Source organism: Salmo salar, chromosome 03, assembly GCF_965601325.2.
Source record: "Salmo salar chromosome 03, fSalSal1, whole genome shotgun sequence".
Lineage (NCBI taxonomy): Eukaryota > Metazoa > Chordata > Actinopteri > Salmoniformes > Salmonidae > Salmo > Salmo salar.
Window position 1 is genome coordinate 73,104,621 of NC_138293.1, and position 26,915 is coordinate 73,131,535.

At 44.4% G+C, this 26,915-nt stretch overlaps 1 protein-coding gene across 1 annotated transcript in view; it reads left to right on the plus strand.

Moving 5' to 3' along the window:
- Window positions 1–4,064: 4,064 nt before the first annotated feature.
- Window positions 4,065–26,915, plus strand: part of LOC106601381 (ectonucleotide pyrophosphatase/phosphodiesterase family member 7) — a 51,079-nt gene continuing 28,228 nt past the window's right edge. Inside the window, exon 1 of the mRNA XM_082973119.1 lies at window positions 4,065–4,230. Coding sequence (XP_082829245.1) covers window positions 4,065–4,230 — 166 coding nt within the window. The remainder of the gene's footprint in view (window positions 4,231–26,915) is intronic.

Genomic DNA, 26,915 nt, shown 5'->3' on the forward strand with positions numbered 1-26,915 from the left:
GTAGCACTGACCTGGCCAAGGGGTACTCCGTTAAGATTGATCATCAACATTTTAAATGGAGAATTGAGGGCAGTCATGTGAGTGGAAGGATTCAGAGTTTGTGTTTGATTGAAAAACTGATTTAATGACGTCCTGACAATGACAACACATGTTATCATGCTGTAGATTCAATATTCCTCCAGATTGTGCTCAATGGAATCATCTATGCCTCAACGAAATCATCTGTCTCAATGGAATCATCTATGTCTCAACAGAATCATCTACGTCTCAACGGAATCAACTACGTCTCAACAGAATCATCTACGTCTCAACGGAATCAACTACGTCTCAACAGAATCATCTACGTCTCAACAGAATCATCTATGTCTCAACAGAATCATCTACATATTAACGGAATCATCTACATATTAACGGAATCAACTACGTCTCAACAAAATCATCTACGTCTCAACAGAATCATCTATGTCTCAACAGAATCATCTACATATTAACGGAATCATCTACATATTAACGGAATCATCTATGCTCAACAGAATCATCTACGTCTCAACAGAATCATCTACGTCTCAACGGAATCACCTACATATTAACGGAATCATCTACATATTAACGGAATCATCTACGTCTCAACGGAATCATCTACGTCTCAACGGAATCATCTACGTCTCAAAGGAATCATCTATGTCTCAAGGGAATCATCTACGTCTCAACGGAATCATCTACGTCTCAAAGGAATCATCTACGTCTCAACGGAATCATCTATGTCTCAAGGGAATCATCTATGTCTCATATGAGCAGGACAAGAAGCATTAGGAAGAATATTGGTTTTGACATTTTCCGCCGTAACGCTTAGTTTGACGATGAATGTCACGCTCAGTCTTTTTTTCCTCATTAACTATGGGGCCCGGCACACCAGCACACCAGCTCCAATCTGCTCCCTCCGTCGTCCCACAAAGTCCCTGGAATCCTATTCTCTGTCCTCTTCACTCCACCAAATTCAATTAAAAAGAGAAATTGGCAATTAGATCACTGTTATGATCCTGTAACAATGATCTAATCTGTAATTCATTGGCTTGGCGCTCCCCCGGGGGGTCCTGCTTGATGGAGTGGCTCTGAGACTCCTTGGCATTCACCTCGGTCGGTACAGCGAGGGGCGGGGTGGGCTCTCCTCTCGGCCCCCCATCACCATCATCCAACCTGCCTGTCTGGTCTCTACTTTCTCACCACCACCACCGAGGCCTCTGCTGGCTCGCGGCAACAAGTCACTGTACCCACAAATACTGAATACACACACACACGCATAAATAAATGTGCACACACACATACGCATACACACAGTGATTTGCTTTGTTTTATATGCATAAGCTTCATTCGGCAGGTTGCTGGTGTTTAAAGAGGACAGAGAGCACACACAAGCACATGCCCCTACATGTCGCCTCTCGCGGGAGAACCCTCGGCAATTTTTCCCTCCTTCACTTAATTAACTAAATTCCAATCTGGGGGGAGGGGGGGTGGGCAGGGGTGCAGCTCCAGGCTAAGAATCACATTGAGATAAGGGGTTAGGGTGGTGAGGGGGGAGTTTACCCTGAACACACCCAAACCCGGTGTGTCTTGTCACCAGCCCTGTGACTGGAGCCCTTTGGGCAGCTGACCCTACAGCACCACCAAATGGTTAGCATCATCCTCCTGGAGCCAGGTAGTGGCCACGTGTTTATCTGTCGCTACAAAGCCTTGTTACCTGGCAACATTTAATACTTTATAGAGGTTTTATCTCATCATAGCCTCTAGGGTATATTTAGTCCTGGGATAAATGCAACAAACACACGCAGACAGACACAGTACTGCAGACCGACACACAAACACAGACACACGGATACACACACGGACACACACACCCACAGTGATTGCTCTGCTTGGCTCGTTTAGCACTTCTAAGGCAGAGATCCCCAGAGGCCAGCTATCACATCCAGTTACCGTGGCACCAGACATGCCCAGACCCACCTGGCTGCTCTCACCTCAATCTGAGGAAGACAGGAGGCACTGTAACCATGTCACACAGGACACACACACTGAATCACAGACGCACAGAGACACACACTGAATAACTGATTAACATACTGTGCGCACAGACACACTGAATCACTGAATCACAGACGCACAGAGACACAGACTGAATCACTGAATTACAGACGCACAGAGACACACATTGAATCACAGACGCAGAAAGGCAGACACAGAATCACAGACAAGATTGGAGTCAAATACATCGACATAAACAACATAAGCCAACACACATACTAGAGGGACACACAGACACTCTACCATCAGCCCAGGTGTACGGTGATGAACAGTGACATTGCTCTACAGTCACTATCTTTCCAAATCTAACCCAAATTTCCAACGAACCATCCGGTAGAATATGAATCATCAGCCAGTTGTCCTGGGAGACCAGATTGACAGATATTATTTTCAGTCGCTGCCTCTTTTAATAATTTGATTTGTAAATAACTGAAAATGAGTCAAATACAGACTTAATGGCTGCTAAAGTAGGAGACAGAGAAAAGAGAGGGAGTGAGTGAGAGAAGGGAAAAAGAGAGGTAGTGAGAGATAGCGAGAGAGAGAGAGAGAGAGAGAGAGAGAGAGAGAGTGATAAGCAACAAGGTAGAGGAGGTGGAGGAGAGGAGGACTGGCCGGTGATTAGTGCGCTCCAGCGTTGGTTGAGGCTGACTTGTCACAGGTTGACATGGGATGCAATTATGGAGGGGAAATTTGCGGGGCCCTCAGGCATGTGGCAGCCATGCTGTCAACTCTGGCTGACGTGTGGGCTCTTGGCACACACGTCACAGGTGCTTACTGTACACTTCACTACAGCAGCATTCCTATAAAAATGGGCCTAAGTTTAACCAGGAGAGGTTGGAGAGGAGAGTGTGATGGTTACAGGCCATGGTGTGTGAGTGTGTATGTCTGTGTAGGTTTGAAAAGGTGTGTGTGTGTGTGTGTGTGTGTGTGTGTGTGTGTGTGTGCGCGCGCTTCGGTCTGTCCCTGTGCAAGCACTTGAGCGTGCATGTGTGTGTACGTGTGCATGCGTGTGTGTGCAAAAGGTGCTATGATGGATAGTGCCACAGTAGAACAGCTGTTTTAACACCAGTAGGCTGTTAACACTAATCTACCCCCTACTCCTACCTGATGCCTCAGTCTCACTCCCTCTCTCTCTCTCCCGCTCTCTGCTAAAGCCACCAATCTCCATTGTGACTGGACCAGTTTCTCACACTGTTCTCCCCATCTTCTCTTTGTCTCCCATGTCAGCTCTTGTGTATAAGTCCCCCTGCAGTATAAGTAAGCACTTTAAGGCCCAAGGCAAATTACCTCGGCAGGACACAGCACACTTTTCTCTTATTTTCTCCTCTACGCGGCGCTTATCAAACCTGGGATTCCTCACAGAGCCAGCAGCACACGACTCCAGCTTTGTCACGACTTCCGCTGAGGTCGGTCCCTCTCCTTGATCGGGCGGCGTTCGGCGGTCGACGTCACTGGTCTTCTAGCCATCGCTGATCCATCTTTCATTTTCCATTGGTTTTGTCTTTATTTTCTACACACCTGGTTTTCATTATCCAATTTCATGTTCATGTATTTAACCCTCTGTTTCCCCCATGTTTGTTGTGCGTGATTATTTCTATGTTCAGTTTGGTTCATGATGGCTGGTTTTTCCGGGTGCTGTGTTCACCCGTGCGTAATGTTTACCGTTGGTTATTGGTCAAGTGTATTTGTTTACCTTGTGCCTTTACTTTATTTGAGTAAAGTATGTTGCTCACTCATTCTGCTCTCCTGCGCCTGACTTCATGCACCAGCTACACTCACTTTCTGACAAGCTTAAAGGCCCAGTGCAGTCAAAAATGTGATTTTCCTGTACTTTATATGCATTAAGTATACCAAACATTAGGAACACCTTCCTAATATTGAGTTGCACTACCTCCCCCCTTTCCTTCAGAACAGCCTCAATTCATCGTGGCATGGACTCTACAAGATGTCGAAAGGGTCCCAGGACGCCAGCTCCCACAGGGCAGATGGCAGGATGCCTCGCCCGGACTGTGGCGTGCCCAGCGCGGCAGCTCCCCGGTGCCCTGGCCCTCCCACCCGAGGCCCTTGCTGCCCCCCTCGAAGGCCCCATGCCCGCCACGGCCACCTGCCCTCCCCTCTCTGCTGGTGGATACACACGGAAAACTGTTGAGCGTGAAAAACCCAGCAGCGATGCAGTTCTTAACACAAACCGGTGCACCTGGCACCTACTACCATACCCAGTTAAAAGGCACTTAAAAATTTTGTCTTGTCCATTCACCCTCTGAATGGCACACAATCCATGTCTCAACTGTCTCAACGGTAAAACATTATTCTTTAACCTGTCTCCTCCCCTTCATCTAAACTGACTGAAGTGGATTTAACAAATTACATCAATAACAGATCATAGCTTTCACCTGGATTCACCTAGTCAGTCTATGTCATGGAAAAATCAGGTGTCCTTAATGTTTTGTACACTCAGCGTATATTTCCATACTATGAGGTTGTAATAATAGTGTGAAATTGTGAAAATTATGATAATTTCCTTTAGGGTAAGTGCTGTCTGAAAAGACCGCCTGAAATTACAGCCCGTTTTGGTGGGATGGAGTTTTGGACTGCCTGGTGACATCACCAGCCGGTACATTAGTTACAGTTTTTCTCAAGAGCTTTGGCTCAATTCTCTTTTTCAAAACAATAAGTTCAAATCGCTGAACAATTTGTTTCTTGTTCACACCAGATTTTAATTTCTTATTTAAGCAAATAGCACGTGTGCAAAAGAGTAAGTACAAATGCACATGGCTTGCTGACCAAAACTGATCAGTTGATTCTCAGTGAAATGGTCATACTCGTCACAACTTCTAAACATTCTTTCATCGTGTGAGCCATCACATGCAAAATGATCCATTCAATGAACAAAATCAGTCAGACATACATGTATATTCCATAACTATCTATGACATGGAATGTTTGTGATGTCTGCTAAATTGGCAAATGACCTGCCAAGAGACATAGTAATGAAATAGGAATCACAATCTTACCAATCAAGTTTGGAAGCATATACACTACCATTCAAAAGTTTGGGGTCACTTGTTGTTGAAAGAAAAGCACATTTTTGGTCCATTAAAATGACATCAAATTGGTCAGAAATACAGTGTAGACATTGTTAATGTTGTAAATGACTATTGTAACGACAGATTTTTTGGTGTACAGAGGCCCATTATCAGCAACCATCACTCCTATGTTCCAATGGCATGTTGTGTTAGCTAATCCAAGTTTATCATTTTAAAAGGCTAATTGATCATTAGAAAACCCTTTTGCAATTATGTTAGCACAGCTGGAAACTGTCGTTCTGATTAAAGAAGATATAAAACTGGCCTTCTTAGACTAGTTGAGTATCTGGAGCATCAGCATTTGTGGGTTCGATTACAGGCTCAAAATGGCCAGAAACAAAGAATTTCCTTCTGAAACGCATCAGTCTATTTTTGTTCTGAGAAATGAATGCTATTCCATGCGAGAAATTGCCAAGAAACTGAAGATCTCGTACAACGCTGTGTACTTCTCCCTTCACTAGTCTAAAGAAGGCCAGTTTTATTGCTTCTTTAATCAGGACAACAGTTTCATGACACAAGGCGAGACCCAGATGCAGACACAGGAGGCAGATGGTTGGAGTCTTACAATATTTATTATTCCAATAGGGTAAGGCAAGAGAATGGTCGTGGACAGGCAAAAGGGTCAAAACCAGTTCAGAGTCCAAAAGGTACCGAATGGCAGGTAGAATCAAGGTCAGGGCAGGCAGGATGATCAGGCAGGCAGGAAAGTAGTCCAGAGTCAGGCAGGGGTCAAAACCGGGAAGACTAGCAAAAAGAGAATAGACAAGGAGTACAGGGAAAAACACACTGGTTGACTTGACTAACATACAAGACAAACTGAGTGACAGAGAGACAGGAAGCACTGGGGAAAACAAGCGCCACCTGGAGGGGGTGGAGACAATGAGGACAGGTGAAACTGATCAGGGTGTGACAGGGCCTCTGTACGCCTATGCAGATATTCCATTAAAAATCTGCAGTTTCCAGCTACAATAGTCATTTACAACATTAACAATGTCTACACTGTATTTCTGATCAATTTGATGTTATTTTAATGGACAATAAATGTGCTTTTCTTTCAAAAACAAGGACATTTCTAAGTGACCCCAAACTTTTGAACGGTAGTGTATATACAACAATCAAAGGGATCATGCTGTTTGTATGTTGCTGCTATGAAAATGAACTGTGTTTGCATGTGATCAGGGGTGTATTCATTCCATTGATTCTGTTGAAAACGTTTATTAAACGGAAGCAAACGGAAAAAAACGGGAATAAACATACCTGAATTTGTCCAATAGAAACTCTCATTTGTAACTGTTGGACTAATGATTACGTCTTAGATCAGCTAGATGCAGGCCAGAGTGTGCAAGGCGGTATTGAATGTGTAAATGTCGGTTACCTTAATTACTCACATTTCTCTCAACGTTGTAAACTTTCATTCATAGGCTAGGTTGTAGAAACCTCATGATGGGTATAGGGAAAATGTGATTATCATGTAGTAGCCTAAACTTATTGATGTCACATTGTGCTGGGTAAATGGAATATGAATGACAGTCATCCAATATGCTGTAATAGAAATAAGGCCATGCTCATAAAAAACAATTGTCCTCCCTCATCTTTAACGCAACCGACCGCCACGGCTCTGAACCTGTAGCTTTTACCGAAGGACAGTGGATCGTCTGGATTTATGTCCGGCCTTTCTTTTTTTTTAATCATAAACCCATTTTCCAGAAAATGGATTTGTACAAAGACTTCCAGACTACCATCATGGGGCTTGAAAGCCAACTCTAGCAGGCCATCAGGTGTGGTTTTCCACTTCAGACATTTATTTTGGGCTGCAGCAGCACAGCAATGGGCTCTCTGAGAGCAGGGTGGTGTTGGTCGGGTCTCTGCGGGCAACAAAATCCTTGGTTGCACTGACCGTGAGCACCCCACTATCATGTGCAGGAGAACAGGGATCAGACAACACAGTGATACCCAGCAAGATAGCCAGATGTCCTCCATTCAATAACAACTTGGGTCGGCAACATTGATCTATGTACATTCACATCCATTCATGCTTGTATAACATGTTTAGAGGGAGGGCAATAAGGAGGCTAACACCTGTAAAGTGGATACATGAGAGGTGGTAGACATGACCTGTTTACAGAGTTATCACAGTCACTGAGGCTGTAGCCAACAGGCCCTGTGTGTCCCTGTGCCTTCTACCCAAACCCCCCCCCCCCCGGGGTAACTTAGCAGCGGAACATATAAGTCCCCCCCTCCTAATTCACAGCCCAACACCTCAGCTGGCGATGGGGGCCTGATTATATCAGGAGAACAAGGGCTAATTAAATAGGGGTCTGATCACTGAGAAGTAAATTATTTAACACCAGAGACTCAACTCTCTCTTCGTTAGATCCTAAACCACAGAACTCTCCCTCCCTCCCTCCCTCCCTCCGTGCCTCCCTCCCTCCGTGCCTCGCCTTCGTTCTCTTTTTAATGACAGCTTTACCATGCCGCTCTTTCATCTTTGGGAACCGTGTGCCATTCGGTAGAGGCAGCATGGCAGAGAGAGAGACAGTATGAAAAGTCTAGTTTAGGGCTGTGACCACTGGAACATACCCCATCTACCCTATCATGGTGAGTTGATTAGACACGACATCAAAGGGAGTCAACCTACAGATTAACATTAAAAGATCTCCTGGCAAATCAACACATAATTGACACAATCGGAACAAATTCATTGTTCGCCACATCCCCCTGCCCCCTCTGGGTATTCACAAGTGCATTAGATAACCCTTACCACTGTCGTGCACTTAGAGAAAAGCTAGTAGATTGTAAAAGTTCTGTTCTGTTGTTGTGTTCCCAAACAGGATGTGGTGGGAGACTTGTGGAGGGAGCTCAGTGTTCAGTCCCTCGGCAGGGGACTGCTATTACTACTTCTCCTCCTTAGTGTTGTGGTTTTTCTCTGACAGTCGTACTCTCTCAGGGCCAGTTTCAGACTTTCTGATCACCCGCTGGACCACTTTCCCCTCTCTCTCCCATCTACACGGCAACGAATGCTAACTCCAAAAGCCAACGTTCCGAGGTAAAGGGAAAATCACTGACCCGAGATGATACCCGGCGGAGCACAGACCTACTGCTTGCAAACATGATTTTCCATTGGCAATCTGTTCACCGAAAAACAATTAACCTTAACATGGGCACATTCTATTTGCTCTCTGGATATGCATAAACAGAACTACGAACAACACTACCAACATTATTATTACTCTATATAAACTCAGCAAAAAAAGAAACGTCCTCTCACTGTCAACTGAGTTTATTTTCAGCAAACTTAACATGAGTAAATATTTGTACGAACATAAGATTCAACAACTGAGACATAAACTGAACAAGTTCCACAGACATGTGACTAACAGAAATGGAATAATGTGTCCCTAAATGAAGGGGGGGTCAAAATCAAAAGTAACAGCCAGTATCTGGTGTGGCCACCAGCTGCATTAAGTACTGCAGTGCATCTCCTCCTCATGGGCTGCACCAGATTTGCCAGTTCTTGCTGTGAGATGTTACCCCACTCTTCCACCAAGGCACCTGCAAGTTCCTGGACATTTCTGGGGGGAATGGCCCTAGCCCTCACCCTCCGATCCAACAGGTCCCAGACGTGCTCAATGGGACTGAGATCCGAGCTCTTCGCTGGCCATGGCAGAACACTGACATTCCTGTCTTGCAGGAAATCACGCACAGAATGAGCAGTATAGCTGGTGGCATTGTCATGCTGGAGGGTCATGTCAGGATGAGCCTGCAGGAAGGGTAGCACATGAGGGAGGAGGATGTCTTCCCTGTAACGCACAGCGTTGAGATTGGCTGCAATGACAACAAGCTCAGCCCGATGATGCTGTGACACACCGCCCAAGACCATGACGGACCCTCCACCTCCAAATCGATCCCGCTCCAGAGTACAGGCCTCTGTGTAACGCTCATTCCTTCGACAATAAACGCGAATCCGACCATCACCCCTGGTGAGACAAAACCACGACTCATCAGTGAAGAGCACTTTTTGCCAGTCCTGTCTGGTCCAGCGACGGTGGGTTTGTGCCCATAGGCGACGTTGTTGCCGGTGATGTCTGGTGAGGACCTGCCTTACAACAGGCCTACAAGCCCTCCGTCCAGCTTCTCTTAGCCTATTGCGGACAGTCTGAGCACTGATACAGGGATTGTGCGTTCCTGGTGTAACTCGGCAGTTGTTGTTGCCTTCCTGTAACTGTCCCGCAGGTGTGATGTTTGGATGTACCGATCCTGTGCAGGTGTTGTTACACGTGGTCTGCCACTGTGAGGACGAGCAGCTGTCCATCCTGTCTCCCTGTAGCGCTGTCTTAGGCGTCTCACAGTACGGACATTGCCTCCTTGCTGCATGCCTAAGGCACGTTCACACAGATGAGCAGGGACCCTGGGCATCTTTCTTTTGGTGTTTTTCAGAGTAATTAGAAAGGCCTCTTTAGTGTCCTACGTTTTCATAACTGTGACCTTAATTGCCTACTGTCTATAAGCTGTAAGTATTCCACAGGTACATGTTAATTTATTGTTTATGGTTCATTGAACAAGCACGGGAAACAGTGTTTAAACACTTTACAATGAAGATCTGTGATCTTTCAAAGACAGGGTGCTGAAATGTTTTTTTTTTTTTATAGTTTATATATATATATATTTTTTTACCCCTCCACCAACCCCCCTCTTCAGAGGACAAATATCTTTGTTTTTTTACAAATTTTCTTCTACATATACATACATTTTACATACACATTTTGCATACACATTTTACATACACATTTTACATACATGGTACTTTTATATAAGGCAGTCACATAACAATAATACACTACCAAACATAAACTTTTTAATCCAAACCCTCAGCCCCTCTCAGCCTTCCCACCATAGACCACCCTCGTTTGGTTTCCATGTGCCATATATTTTTCAAATGTGCTGTGATGTTTTACATGATTTTTAACCTTTCTAATCGTATAGTATCCATTATTTTCCATTGACAATCTGTTCGTCGAAAAACAATGAACCTTGTCCTGCCACATAACATGGGCACATTTTATTTGCTTTCTGGATATGCATAAAAAAACTACAAAACAACATCACCAACATTATTAGTATATTAGTATATTGAGTACATTTTCCGATGTCTTATCTAAAATGAATCAAGCTGTGGCATGGTAAGTCATTACATGTACTATCTATGTTTTGATAGCATTGCCTTGCCTATCCAGACATCGAATAAAAACGAACATTTGATTTGTCAGTATGTTATTATGGTGAATATATTGATCACATACTGTACCAGTCTCTACAAATACACAATAGAGGACACACAAAGTAGAAAATACTGTATATCTTAAATGTTGTTGTCATGGAAACACAAGTCAGCAACACATTTGGAGCCTTGAAATAACTCATCAAAACCCCATGATTGTATATATTTTTTTATTTAACTAGGCAAGTCAGCCTAAAGAAAATGTATTTGTAAATTCTATACATCCTCAGAGTGTTTTGTATTGACTCAAAAGACCTACACTCCTTCATCAGTGAAGATAATCATGGTTTTCTAACAGCGAAATGGATTACACAATGCAGAGAACTATGCAAAAAGTTAACAATGAGTAAGGAACAAATGAGAAAGACTATTTTACAGCTGTTCTATCTTTTTATTGCTTTATTCTCTGTGAGTAAAGCTGTGCTAATATGGACTTGGTTGTCCTTAAAGCACATTTGCAGTCCATTTACCATGAATATACACATGAGCTTAAAATAACAAAATGGATGTTGACCTTTGGTCTTAAGGCGAACCAAATGCTGCCACGCTGTGTCCCACGCCTCTAGGTAGGTGTTGGAGCGATGACTCATTCTACTCCTGTGGAGGCGGGCGGAGCGGGTAGGGCAGTGTCTGTGACAAGGCACTGTCTGTGACAATGCACTGTCTGTGACAAGGCACTGTCTGTGACAAGGCACTGTCTGTCGCTGTTGCTGCACCCACTGACATGCTGACTGCCTGCATAACATTTTACTTCAATTAGATAATTGAATGAGTCAATTCCCGTCACCTCTCCCACTCACAACGTCTACCTGAAATAGACTCCCAAAATGATGTGTGTTCAGAGCGAGGGAGGGAGAGAGAGGGATGGGGAGATAGGGAGGAGGGAGGGAGTGAGAGGGATGGGGAGATAGGGAGGAGGGAGGGAGTGAGAGGGATGGGGAGATAGGGAGGAGGGAGGGAGTGACAGGGGGATGGGGGAGAGAGAGCAGCCCATGCAGCCACACTAAAGCAGCCTGGCTCCATCTCATTCCCCAGGGAAATTGCATCACATATTGATCCGTGTTCCCTCCACCTAATGGACGTAGAGGGTGGAAGTGCCGCTGGCAATTGGGAAATGGCTGTGCGAGTAACAAGGAGTCATTAAGGCATAAAACCCAGGTGAGTCACCCAAGGACCTTTCCCCTGGCCTCGCACAGGGCCTCTCGGTGCTGCTGCCTGTCTGGAGTCCACATCTGTATGTACCAAGGAGGGAGAGTACCAAAGCAGCAGGCCCGCAGGCTCAGACAAACATTTATCTTCATTACACCCCATACACTAGCCAATAAACAGGGGAGAGAGACAATCATTCTGTATTACATCCATGACTATAGCACTTTACATTTTCTATCAGTTTAACAGACTCCCTTGGCCATCTTACAATCCTCACATTCATTTTTTACAGCCTTACACACATTCTGTCTTGCCATGCCTACAGATGGGGCTTTTACAGTGCAGGGATTTTCACTGGAGTCATAGTGGTTATGTTCCTTCTCAATGATACAACAGCACGGTCTGACTTCACATTTCCAGCAATATCACACAACTCAGTGCCAGAGCCATCAATGCTTCATTCTGTTTGACAAAAAAACACACAGAAATAAAACACAGATTGTGTCATTATACTTCTAAAATGTGTAATGTGCAACATGTCCTGGAGTGGGCCAGGTTGTGTAAAATACATCACCACACTGTTACATGGCTGCCAATACTTCACAAGTTTTCTTAAAGAGCACATGAATGAGCAAAGAGGACATTTTTTCAACTACAGCAACAATATGAACTGCACTGGCAAGAGAAGAAAGAACGGATCAGTGATAATCATCAGTGGTAGGGGAAGGAAGAACATACGCCCAGCCGATGGGTTCACTTTCTGGGACTGGCACAGTTTGATGTTACACACACTATTTGAACTGCAAGGGCAGAGCAAAAATTCTATCCAACACGATGGTTCTGTCTGGGTTTAATGCTCTGTTAAATCAGCGAGAACAAATAGGAACCGTTCACACGCCTTTGTTCAAACGTGAAAATGTTCCCTCTAATTCCAATGCATGAGAAATGTAATCTTAAAGTACAAGTAGAGCTCTCTACTACTCAGCCTTCTGTGCCATTTCAATTTGTTTATTAATCCATTTCCTTGGCTGATGTCACCAGTAAAAAAGCAGGAACAATCATAGCCTGTTAAGGTGTTGCTGTATACTTCACCATTACTCTGGAGGTGTGTATAGACTTCCATATGGATAACCCCCTGCCTGCATGTAAATGCTTGATCACCTCCCGCCCCTAAAACGAATTGGCTGTATGCATGTAAATATGGTGCATTACTTAGCCGAGGTGTTTTACCCCTGTGTCTCAGACTGAAGGTGATTTTGATTTGCTGCCATTTGGATATTAAGTGCAGTGGATATTGAGTGCTATTACAGCTGGGGACAGGCGAGGCATCAATCTCTGTCAGAGAAGTGGAAAATCTCTCTCCAGACAGATGCTGTCAGTCAAGGAGAAACTCATGAGCTGCATGAAAAGCAGGAAGTCCCAGCCGGGGATAATGGACCCTGTGCCATACACCTCGGCTTAGTCTTGAGGCACTCTCACACCTCATCCCTTTTACTTCTTGGGTTGGGGATAAATTGGGTTCGGCTCGGAGAAAGTTGTGACGTGAACGCACCAGGGGTGCTCATCAAATCAATCGTCTTCAGCTCCTTTGGGATGGGCGGTGTCATGAGCATGTACGTCACGATAACTCCGTCTCAAGTTCATCGTCTTCGACAAGCATACATAACACAAGCACATATTAAAGAGTATGAACTTAGGACGATGTATATGTACTTGTGTTACTGTATGTATATATCCGTGCTTGCCAGACACACCACAGTTTCTGTTGATGACACATTTTGGATCATTTCCTGCAATGCCACTTTATCTTCCCAGCTTAGAGCCACACTCTCACGGGATCCCCTAAAAGTTGTCTGATGAACCCCCGCTCCTCTCTCAAAGGTGTGTTGCAGGAGGGGGGAGACAGAGAGAGAGAAAGAGAGCTCTCATTATTTCTTCCTAATTGCCCACAAGTGACCCTCGTGAGTCCCCCCTCTGCAGCCAGGTACGGTGCCTCATTACGAGCCGGCAGTCTCCTCCTCTGCTCTCCCAGGAGGAAGCCATGAAAAGGCCATGAAAGGCCTCCTCTGACAGGGGCCAGCCAGACTGGACCAATTACAGTGAGGGAAAAAAGTATTTGATCCCCTGCTGATTGTGTACGTTTGCCCACTGACAAAGAAATGATCAGTCTATAATTTTAATGGTGGGTTTATTTGAACAGTGAGAGACAGAATAACAACAAAAAAATCCAGAAAAACGCATGTCAAAAATGTTATAAATTGATTTGCATTTTAATGAGGGAAATAAGTATTTGACCCCCTCTCAATCAGAAAGATTTCTGGTTCCCAGGTATCTTTTATACAGGTAACAAACTGAGATTAGGAGCACACTCTTAAAGGGAGTGCTCCTAATCTCAGCTTGTTACCTGTATAAAAGACACCTATCCACAGAAGCAATCAATCAATCAGATTCAAAACTCTCCATCATGGCGAAGACCAAAGAGCTCTCCAAGGATGTCAGGGACAAGATTGTAGACCTACACAAGGCTGGAATGGGCTACAGCTCGCCAAGCAGCTTGGTGAGAAGGTGACAACAGTTTGTGCGATTATTCGCAAATGGAAGAAACACAAAAGAACTGTCAATCTCCCTCGGCCTGGGGCTCCATGCAAGATCTCACCTTGTGGAGTTGCAATGATCATGAGAACGGTGAGGAATCAGCCCAGAATTACACGGGAGGATCTTGTCAATGATCTCAAGGCAGCTGGGACCATAGTCACCAAGAAAACAATTGGTAACACACTACGCCGTGAAGGACTGAAATCCTGCAGTGCCCGCAAGGTCCCCCTGCTCAAGAAAGCACATATACATGCCCGTCTGAAGTTTGCCAATGAACATCTGAATGATTCAGAGGACAACTGGGTGAAAGTGTTGTGGTCAGATAAGACCAAAATGGAGCTCTTTGGCATCAACTCAACTCGCCGTGTTTGGAGGAGGAGGAATGCTGCCTATGACCCCAAGAACACCATCCCCACCGTCAAACATGGAGGTGGAAACATTATGCTTTGGGGGTGTTTTTCTGCTAAGGGGACAGGACAACTTCACCGCATCAAAGGGACGATGGACGGGGCCATGTACCGTCAAATCTTGGGTGAGAACCTCCTTCCCTCAGCCAGGGCATTGAAAATGGGTTGTGGATGGGTATTCCAGCATGACAATGACCCAAAACACACGGCCAAGGCCACAAAGGAGTGGCTCAAGAAGAAGCACATTAAGGTCCTGGAGAGGCCTAGCCAGTCTCCAGACCTTAATCCCATAGAAAATCTGTGGAGGGAGCTGAAGGTTCGAGTTGCCAAACGTCAGCCTCGAAACCTTAATGACTTGGAGAAAATCTGCAAAGAGGAGTGGGACAAAATCCCTCCTGAGATGTGTGCAAACCTGGTGGTCAACTACAAGAAACGTCTGACCTCTGTGATTCCCAAAAAGGGTTTTGCCACCAAGTACTAAGTCATGTTTTGCAGAGGGGTCAAATACTTATTTCCCTCATTAAAATGCATATAATTTTATAACATTTTTGACATGCGTTTTTCTGGATTTGTTTGTTGTTATTCTGTCTCTCACTGTTCAAATAAACCTACCATTAAAATTTTAGACTGATCATTTCTTTGTCAGTGGGCAAACGTACAAAATCAGCAGGGGATCAAATACTTTTTTCCCTCACTGTAACAGGTTTTTTCTCTGCTCGCCGCTCACCACTCTCCCAGTCTTCCGGCTGGGCTCCCCACACACACACATACCCAGGCAGACAGGCCTGAGCCCATCTTCCTTCGTCGTCAGGTCTAGACGCAGTGTTCCCAGGTTGGAAGGTGGAAGAAGCGGATGAGGACAATGCCGGACTAGACGGCTCATTTACATGTTTCTCATGGCTCCGTGTCTCGCATTAGGCCTGTGATTTGTTCTGGAAACGGTGGAGGAATAGAGGTCTGGAGCAGAGGAACATGGGTATGATTGGAGCTGAAGTTGTGTTATCAAGGCTGTTATTAGTGTGTAGATTTGAGTTAATAATACTGTGACGTTATTGGACCTTTAATCCCAGAAAATACGAGTGAGTGTGTGACTGTCATTAATATCCAGAGCTGAGGCTCTCTTCAATTACTCTTATGTGACCAAAATACTTGTATCTTTACTCAGTGTGACCTCTGAGACTGGGCCGGAGAATTAAAGTTAAATATATGGTGACTTTTAGCAGCCCTGGTGTCGTCACTCCATGAAGGCTAAATGTAATTGTTCTGAGTCCCTCAAATCTCAGAGTGCCAGGTGACTCAGACAGACTGTGGCAAAATAAATGACCCAGTCAAGGTGAACATCCAGGTTTCAGGCTAGGAGCAGCAGAGACAAACCACAGCAAATTTACCTTCCACCTTTTTCCTTTACACCTAGAGGACTCCATTTTCCTTCTCAAGCCCCGGCGTATTCAAGGCAAACTAGTCTGAACCAGTCGTCTGAAATGATCGACCATTACTTAGCATTCAGGTAACAATCTTTCAATAACCAACATGAAATGCAACACTTTTGTCTAAAGGCCTTGGAGTTGCCTGGCGCTCTGCAAGGTCACATTGGAAACCATTCAGAACGAATCAAACGTCAAGTAAACCACTTTTGCCTGATACAAGAGGGCAATGACGAGAGGACAATGCTGGGTTCTGGTGACAATAAGCCCATTCTGAGATGGAGAGTATGACAGTGACAGTGAGTGTGTTTGGGGAGGGAGTGTACAGACTCACTCAGAGCAGAGGTCCTGATTGGTCTGCTGTCTCCAGGGGTGTGTGCACTGTGCCTGCAGGCAGGGGAAGGTCAGGGGAGGGAACAGGAGTAACGAGGTGTGAAGGGAAGGCACTGTCCTCGGCTCCTGGGCCCTGGGAGACGCCACAGCCAAGGTGTTAATGCAGATGCTGCAGGCTCCCGAGCTTCACAAATTACACCTTTCCAGGGATAGCAGCCTGGAGCCTTTCCATCAGTCAATACAACAGTTAACATGCTTCCCACAGGCACAGCCTCGCAGCCATCCTCAGAACCTAGTAGTGTGGCCAAAACAGGTGAGCAGAAACAGGTTCAACAATACAATAGAACAGTAATAATGTGATACCACACAAGTTAGAGGATTGTTACAATAATAGTGTTTGGCCTAACAAGAACACTGTGCAACTTCCTGTACAACTATCCACATTCAGCAAATTAAAAATAAAACCAGGTCAGAATGAACAAGTTTCACTTCCACCAAATAATATGTGTAATACAATTACTTTGGGTATCAGAATTGACAAAAGACCGCCTCCCATCACCCAACTGTATTCCTCACTGTTTTCAAGTCTGCATGGTTCCATCCTGAGGCCAGGGCAAAATGAACTCAACACCACACAACACCACACGACACAGTGCCCTTAATTATGCATCCAATATCATTCATTATCTTCATTGAATAAGGCACAGTATGGTCCCCGTCACTGACTCCCTTGGGCCCTTGGTAAAGACTCCATCTTTCCCTGTTCCTAGTCAGTGAGCTTGCCTTTGCACCGCTACATTCCCCTGTCTGTCTGTAGGTGACTTTTCTTCCCTCTGGTCACTGCTTCGAGAGCTGCCAGTGATTTATAATGTTGTGACAGTCAAATAAACAGGGCTGCTGCTCACTGGAGTGAAAAGGCGCTGTATTAAAAGGAATCAAAATGGCTCCAAATGGCGACTTGAATGAAAGAATAATCTTGGTTTAAGATCTGTTCTGGGCTGGCTAATTTAAATGTGTTCAGGGTGACAGCTTAGTGGAAGAGGGACATAATGAAGTCCATTATCATCAGTGGTGCAAATTATAAAGAACGATAACTCTCATTATCAGGGTTTTCCTGTGTACGAAGGAAATATCTTAATCCATTATAAAATATGCTGAGAATGACAACACGGAGGAAACATAAGGCGATGTAAGCTGTGACTCGCCTCTGGAACTAATGGGAATGGGTCTCGCTGAAAACCGGACCGGCCCTTTCATACAATGCCTTTTTCTGGCATTACTTATGCATAAGGTGCTGGTTATTTTCATTGCTCACAAGAAGGACATGTATTCGATTTTTGACGTGGCTGAGACTGTAATGTGTTGATAGACTTTGATCTCAGGCTATGTTATATGTGAAGGCATGTAATAGCAGGAATACCTATGCTTTTATTTCCAATGCCTTTCTGTGCCACGGGCACTGGGAAAAAATATTTTCTAGTTGCAATCTGCCATCAGCAGGACCATGCTGAACCTTAAACACTGTCTACCCACAGATTATCTCATAGAAACAGAGGCTTGATAATGCAATCCCATTAGACAACACTGCAAATAACAATATGTGACTTGAACAAGAATACAACAAAAATTGTCTTCTCCAGATCTCTATCCTCTGCCCAAAAACTCTGCCACCTCTGACTTCAAGGTGTTCCCAGAAATGTGTTGTTAATATCTGAGTGTGAGGGGAGATGAAGAAGGCAGCGGTGAGAGTAAAGTACAGAGGTGTAATGGGAGCAGGAACAGCAGGAGGGCAGGGGTCAGAGGTCAGACCCACTGAGGGAAGTGGGTGGCCGTGCCCAGTGGGGCGCGCGTGTGCAGCCCGCTCCTGGAAGCTATTACCCTGTGTGGTGGCAGGGGGAAGAGGGGGGAGGGGGGACAGCACACTGAGGGACTGGAGCATCCAGGGCTCCCTGACAGTGCTCAGCGCTCAGGGCCTTTGATGGACTCAATGATTACCGGCACCTTTGAGTTCATGTCCACTTTGTTCCTCCTAAAACGACTCACCAGGAGACGCCTGGCAAATTTCCCCTTAAATCTTACTGAAAATAGTCTAGCACAGTTTGTCAGTGCAACGAGAACCTTAGACATTTTTACATGTTTTACATTTTAGTCATTTAGGAGACGCTCTTATCCAGAGCAACTTACTGTTGCTTACAGTGCATTCGTCTTCAGATAGCTAGGTGAGACAAACACATATTTCAGTCGTAGTGAGAACATTTTCTCCTCAATAAATAAGTTATCAGCAAAGTCAGTGCTAGTAGGAAAAGACTAGTAGGAAAAGACACATCTTCAGTTGACCTCCCGTAGGGGTGGGACGGCCAAGAGACCTGAGGTGGCAGAATAAAGTGCTTGGGTTGGGGTGTAGGTTTTGAGCATCGCCTGAAGGTAGAGAGCGGCAGTTCCCCTTGCTGCTCTGTAGGTAAGCACCATGGTCTTGTAGTGGATGCGAGCTTTGACTGGAAGCCAATGGAGTGTACGGAGGAGCGGGGTGACATGGGAGAACTTGGGAAAGTTGAACACCAGAAGGGCTGTGGCGTTCTGGAAAAGTTGCAGGGGTTTAATGGCACAAGCGGGGAGCCCAGCCAACAGAGAGTTACAGCAGTCCAGACGGGAGATGGCCAGTGCCTGGATTAGGACCTGCACTGTGTGAGGAAAGGTCATACTCTAGAGGATTATTATACTGTATATTACACTTAAAATACAAGTAAAAAATTATGAATAAAATACACATGTAAAATAAATAAATTATATATAACGTACAGATTCATATTTAATTTTCACTGTTAATGTTCAGCCCTTCTCGGAAGTACTCTAAATGTCTTACACGTTCCTCATTCAGGTCAATATTTGCAGAGGGAACCCAAGCTACTTTATGTACCTCAGTCAAATTTAACAAACACTGTTTGACTCATATGACATAATGAGGAGGAGGAAGAGGAGGAGAACCTTCAAGGACAAGTGTGGTTCCATGTAGACTTCTTCAACATCCTTCATTCTGAACTCTGTGGGGCCAATTGACAACACAGAAATGTAGAAAACAACCATATTACTTACAATACTTTAATTACTGCAAATTATTCATATAAAGGCCGTAAGATGCTATCATAATATACAGTATTTCAAACTAAGTTTGAATAAGTACCATGCCAAGTAGGCCAATGTGAAATGATACTGTACAGTTGTTTTAGTAACAGCACTAAATGTAACATCGCTGCCATGATGCCATCCTATGTGTATCACTGACAAACACTGACAATTAGTGATAAACCATTTTACACCATGCAGTGTAAAGTCAAATGACTTGCCTTTCACTGATTAACAGTGGTGATTATCTCTAGATAGTGTGTGGGTTGCCTCTGAAAAACATTCCACATTTTATAGAAAAGTGATCAAATCATGAATTACGTCAATTGAGTAAAGTGTGGATGTGTCATCGTTTGTTTTGACCAGATGTCTTGCTGTTACAGCCTGCTGAGTGACTGGGTGAGGCCTTCTACACGTTTCCCATATCAGGTGAGTAGGAGGAAGGGGAAACCGACAGGGAAACAGGAGACAAAGAATAAGAGAGCGAGCGAGGGAGCGAGAGTGTGAGAGATAGAGAGGTGGAGTTGAAGATGATAAGGAATCATAGATAAAGCCTTTGCTCCGGGGTTGAAGTGATGTTCCACATAAGAGTGACCAATCAAGATACAGTGAAAGAGGGTTAAACTGTGATAAGAGTGATGAGTCAGTCGGCCCTGGGACTGGCATTGGCTCTGACCTTCTCTCGTCCCAGTTCATGATACAATACAGGCCCCAGTGCTGTGCCAAGACCACTGTTTAAACCAGCAAGCGTGCTCTAATCCTTTCTACAGATAGGGCACGTTAAATCCCCAAATCTGCCAAGGTACAGTATATCTTATACTTGATTGTAAATACAGTTCGTAAGAAATGCCAATAAACTCCAGTTTGAGTCTTCTCGAAAAATTTTAATTAATTTAGGCCTAGGTTATTAAGAAAATACTACAGAGATTAACAGCCATTCTTATCAAGCTACTACATGGCAGACTGTAGTACAACTGAGTTTGGGTGGGAAAAGGGGAAGATTTGTAATGAATGACAGTATGCTCCACCAGTGTATTGCTGAGGCATGTGAGCTGGGTGCTTCAGAGTTCTCAAGTGTCCTCACTGTACCTCCTAAACACAAAGCTCAGTTGAAGAGCACTCTCTGTTTTGGTACCTGCATCACAAATATCCACAAGCAGTTGGGGCAGGGACATATTTTGTTTCTGAATGGTTGACAGTTGCAAAGTGTGCACATATTGACAGTGATTAGAATCGGTAAGGGCTCACTGCGAATGAATATTCAGGAGCACCTGTCGGCAGAGGAACTCTTTCACTTCAACAATGCCTGGTCAAAACATTCAATATGAGCTACTCACCTGTTCTTGTGTTCTGGTCAAATACAGCAGAGTATTCTAAAACAACACTTTAAAAAAGATATCTCATTGGGTCGATATGAACTTATGTTATGTATTTCATCCATGTACATCAATACTTCTGATCAGCAAGACAGCAGGTGAGATGTGCACTTGGGATGGAGTTGCACTTAAATGTAAGCTATCTCGTAAAAATCGAACCTAAAATACTTCTTAAATTTCTCATTAATCATCATAGACGATATTGTCGATTAAGCCCTAATGTAACATATTTTATGTTAATTGTTACACTACCATAATATCCTGTACATAAAATAAAAGCCCACTGCAAAAACCACTCCTGTTTTTCTTGAAACATTCACATTAACTCCGAAACAACAAAAGCTGAAATAGTCAAACATTTCATATTGATAAAAAGAAGAAGTCAAACAGTCACCACAGTTTCGGCTCAACAACAAACCTATGAATTTTGATGGGTTGTTACAGTATTAGATACTAATATGTTTGAGTTTGTAATCATCCAACTTCGGTTTAGAACGTGCTGTGCCTTAAGTGACGCAAATGATATAATATATAATAACTCTACCCTATCATTCTGTATCTATGGAAACAATAATTGTCACGCCCTGACCTTAGAGCCTTTTTTATTTCTCTATTTTGTTAGGTCAGGGTGTGACTTGGGTGGGCATATCTGTTTCTATTTCTTTGTTGGCCTAGTATGGTTCCCAATCAGAGGCAGCTGTTTATCGTTGTCTCTGATTGGGGATCATACTTAGGCAGCCCTTTTTCCCACCTGTGATTGTGGGATCTTGTTTTAGTATAGCTTCTGTGAAGCCTGCAGAACGTTACGGTCGGTTTTGTATTTTGTTGTTGTGTTGGTGTTCATCTAATAAAAGAAAGATGTACGTTTACCACGCTGCACCTTGGTCCAGTTCTTCAGATGATCGTAACAGAAGATCCCACCACCAAGTGACCAAGCAGCGTGGCCAGGAGGAGCCGACATCCTGGACATGGGAGGTTATCCTGGACGGTAAGGGATCCTGGACGTGGGAAGAGATCCAGCCCGGGTGATGATCCATGGCCCGGAGCCTCCAGTGATGAGCCAAGGCCCGGAGCCTCCAGCTACGGTCTGCAGTCCAGAGTCTTCAGCGACGGTCTGCAGTCCAGAGCCTTCAGCGACGGTCGGCAGTCCCGAGCCTCCAGCGACGGTCGGCAGTCCAGAGCCTCCAGCGATGGTCGGCAGTCCAGAGCCTTCAGCGACGGTCTGCAGTCCAGAGCCTCCAGCGACGGTCGGCAGTTCAGAGCCTCCAGCGGGGGTTCCCAGTCCGGATCCTCCGGCGACGATCCACGGTCCGGAGTCTCTGGTGACGATCTACGGTCCGGTTCCTCCGGCGACAATCCACGGTCCGGTTCCTCCGGCGACGATCCACGGTCCGGAGCCTCCGGCGACAATCCACGGTCCGGTTCCACAGAAGTGGGGGGAGCCTCAAGCAGAGCGGGGTCTGCGACCCGCACCGGAGCCTCCACCGAGAGGAGATGCCCACCCGGACCCTCCCCTATAGGTTCAGGTTTGCGGCCGGAGTCCGCACCTTTGGGAGGGGTACTGTCACGCCCTGACCTTAGAGCCTTTATTATTTCTCTATTTTGTTAGGTCAGGGTGTGACTTGGGTGGGCATATCTGTTTCTATTTCTTTGTTGGCCTAGTATGGTTCCCAATCAGAGGCAGCTGTTTTTGTTGTCTCTGATTGGGGATCATACTTAGGCAGGCTTTTTCCCACCTGTGATTGTGGGATCTTGTTTTTGTATAGCTGCTGTGAAGCCTGCAGAACGTTACGTTCGGTTTTGTATTTTGTTTTGTTGGTGTTCATCTAATAAAAGAAAGATGTACGCTTACCACCCTGCACCTTGGTCTCATTCCAACAACGGACGTAACAATAATGGGGTCATTGTAATGTGTTATGTTTGCCTGCTCCCAGACCATTACTGACATCATTCTAGTTTAACCAGCTGAAGTTCAAAAGTCGTCAATAGACAAAGCTCCAAGGAAGCACATTCAGCCTCAAGCAGGAACTCATCCAGAGATGGCAAGCTATAGCTAATGACTAGTGATGCTGACGATTGTGCCCGCTATTGTTCTCGGAAACTTTCCAAATGTGTTTAATTAGATCCACAGCTGTTAGGATGCTATTAAATCAAGTGTAAGGCAAGGGATGTGAATTAGTATGTTTTATCATTAGTAATGACACAAACCATTATCAACAAATTAAAAACAGCGGAAAGGAAACAAATAAATGTCAATTTACTCCACAAATAAATAGTTTAAGCTTTAGATTAACTTAATCCTTATGGTTAAAGAAACACAGTGTATTCAATCCTTTTTATTTCTATGACATCCATGTCCTTACCACCATGACTGGTTGTTTGCTTTGCTCTTGCCTATATGACTGGTTGTTTGCTTTGCTCTTGCATATATGACTGGTTGTTTGCTTTGCTCTTGCCACTATGACAGGTTGGTTGCTCTAGCCTACTTGCTCCTGAAGGATATGGAATTAAAGACTTGATGTCACAATCTCAACACTTCCTTGGGGATGGTCATAATGGAATTTGACCCCATGTCTGCTCCTCATCTAGCACCTCCACACCATGATGAATGTTCAATCACAAAAATAACAGTCAGGGAGGGAATTGACTCAAAATCCCCAATTTGTCCCATTTCACTTAGCCCTTTCCCATTTCATAGGTTCTGCACTCATTTCTGCTCAACCATTTCATACTGACACTGATAGGCATACAGCCTAGGAGAAGTCTCAAACAACCCACTTGGCACAGACATCAATTCAACATCTATTCCACATTGATTCAATGTAATTTCGTTGAAATGACATGGAAACAATGTTGATTCAACCAGTGCACGCATAGTGGGAATCTCTTACAACAGAGACCTGTTAAAATGACAAAATAATATGTTCACACTTTCTTTTCCTGCAGTGGAAATAAGGAATGCGGGAATTAAATATGCCAACGTGGATGATGGAAGCCACCAAGGCATGAAAACATTGACTAGCACAGGAATTAAGGCTCTCAAAAAAAATCCCTCCTCACTCATGATTTTACCACAACACTCAACATCACCGATCCTGGACACTTTCTCACTGCCATCTCCATGAATACTCTCAGCATATCATAGCTCTGTCCTTAACTATTAACTAATGTCCACTCTGGTAATGACTCCACCAGGCAGTGTTCATCACACAGAACGGAGAGGAGAGCAGGAGAAGAAGAGGGGAAGGTAGGAGAGGAAGCTTACTGCAGTTAAGCTGCAGCTGCAGTTTCCATAACAACTACCTGCAAAAACCTGCTCCATCGACCATCATTAGAATAACATTTTTACTCGTCAAGTGAGCATTAGTGGAATCTACATGAGCAATGAGGATGGAATAACAAAAAAGCGTCAGTGTCCCCTGGAGCTGTCATTTAACAGCCCTGGGTAGATGGCTTCTTTTCACAGGTTACACATTCTACAGAATATGTCATCCTGAAGTAGGTTGATGTAAGCCAGTTTCCTAAGAAACTGTGTGTTTTGTGTGTGTAAGACATGCTTGTGGAGGCCTGCCGTCCTGCCATTTAAGACTTTACACTGAGCAACGCTTGAGCTCAGAATTGCTTAAGCTCAAAACCCACTGACATACCCAACATCCGATAAACAGTTCACTCCTTAAGAGGGACCCCTTGATTATAACCTTGCTTTTTTTCTCCTCACAGCGGGAACTGCAGCCTCCCCTCTGATCATGCATTACAATCTGAACATGAAAAGGGGATAATCAGGAGTTTAAAGAAGGAGTGGAAGAGAAAGGGAATATGTTAAGTGCTGGCCAGTCCGGGATATCATTTAGAATCAGTGCTGATGGCTTCATTGCTGCCAGGCTGTATGGGCTGTAACCTTGAGCGAGGGCTTGTGGGCCCTGGTGACCAGGGAGGGGATGGGGAGAGGGATCGTCTGTTCTTGCTTTCGCATTCTGCTCAGCAGGCACCCGGGGGCTATAACCCTGAGAATCTGTATTAGGTGAGCCAAAGTCACCATTAATATAGAGCACTGGGCCATACTATAACCTTACACTTCACATCTCTGGGGTGTCCTGAAGGGGGAAAAAACGGTGCTTTGGAACAATCACTCGGGAGGACTTTAAAAGTGCCCTCTTACCAAAGTCAATCTGTTTGCTTTTCTGTTTTTTATCAGTTTTTATTTACATTTGACATTTAGCAGATGCTCTTATCCAGAGCGACTTTAAGGAAGTGCATACTTTTTCATACTGGCCGCCTGTGGGAATCAAACCCACAACCTTGGCGTTGCAAGAGCCATGCTCTACATCTATATTTGCTCTCACTGCTCAATCTCTCCATCTCTCTGGCTTGGCACGGCTGCTCTGGCCTTGTGCTCCATGGCCAGCCATGTCAGCGGAGAGGCAGAGAAGCTGGACTCCTACCCTGGATTCAATCACAGATTAGAGGCACAACAGAGGTTTAGCTCTTCCTTCCTCAACATCTAATCCAGCTCCAGGGGCCTATAGTTCACTAGAAAGAGTAACACTGACAATGCAAACAGTGCAATACATGCATTGAATCCTCAGACATAACCATTTTTTCAGTGGTTATATGCTATAACAAAAATTAACATAAACTGGTGGAAACAACGGCACACCATCAAAGCCTCAAAGGCCATACTCCTTGCAGTCCAGAAAGATTTAATGTAATAATCATGAATCAACATTATGTGGAACACATGAAGACAGCAAGGCATGTCTTCTCATTTGACCGTTGTCATTTCATTACCAATGTCATTTCCAAATAATTGCACTATTGACAAATAGAATATTATTTTGGGCGGTTGAATCAGTTCTATAATTTGGGTGCCTCTTCCTTCTGCTTTTCTATACGTTTACTAGAAAGCATTCTGTAGCATCCAAAATTATAGGTACACCCAAAGCAATCCCTATATTGTATCCTACATTTTTCATTCAGATGTTGGAACCATTTTGGTCGGCCAGCAGCGTGTGACCGTTTTGGTTCAGCCTATAGACAGGAGTAAAATGTCTGACAGTGAGAGCACTTTGAGGTGAATGTATTTTGAAATGATACACAGAGAGGAGATATGATTGCCCCTGGTATAAACACAGGGTCAGAGAACAGCTCCTTCCCCTGAATGAGGGCAGATTTAACACTCTTCTCCTGCAACCCGGCTCTGATCTGGAGCCAGAGGGGCTTAGGGGTAAAGGCCCAACGAAGCTTGATTATACCCAGCTAGCACATAACATTCTGAGAACCATATCGTTTCTTAGAGATTGGTGAGAACATGGTTGTCCTACGTTGACAACCTTCCCACAACTTTCTGGGAATGGGCCAGGATAGTTTTTTGGCTTTGGAACATTCTCATCACGTTTAAGGAACTTGACAAAAAACTGTATTTACTCTAACCCTTTACACTCATGGGAATTGGCCTATATGGAAAGAAATGTTCCTTACAGAAGAAATATGAAAAACATATGCATAACCATGGTAGCAATTAAAAGGGAACAGTTGGAGATTATGGGGAAATGATTAGACTAAAGGTGAGGAAAAACAGTTATTCTGACACAAGACTGAATCCAGACATTAAACTGCTGATTTTATGTGCATTTTAAATTTACTGTACTTTTTGCCACATTTGTTGATAACAAAATCTGAAAATACTCCGATTTTCGGTACATTCAGCAACATGAGTGTTTGAGTGAGAGGACTAACTGGTGTCTCCAAGTGGCCACAAACCTCACCAAAGTGTGCACAGTTCCTACATAATTTCAATGCACTTTTATGACTCAAAGAAGAGTCTTCAACTATAAGGTGCTTTTTTGAGCTCTCCAGGCTGTGCTATTGAGGAAGTATAGCAAGCAAACTTGTAGCTGTTTTGTTTGGAGCACAGCCCTGCATCCCGCCATCTGACTATTACTGTTGTTGTTTACGCATTCCAAAAACAGTCTATTATAAATCGTAATCTGGTCAGATGGGCATCATTTGAAAGCGTGTTCTATTGCAAACACGGCTAGCTAAATTACAAAATACAATCTTACAGT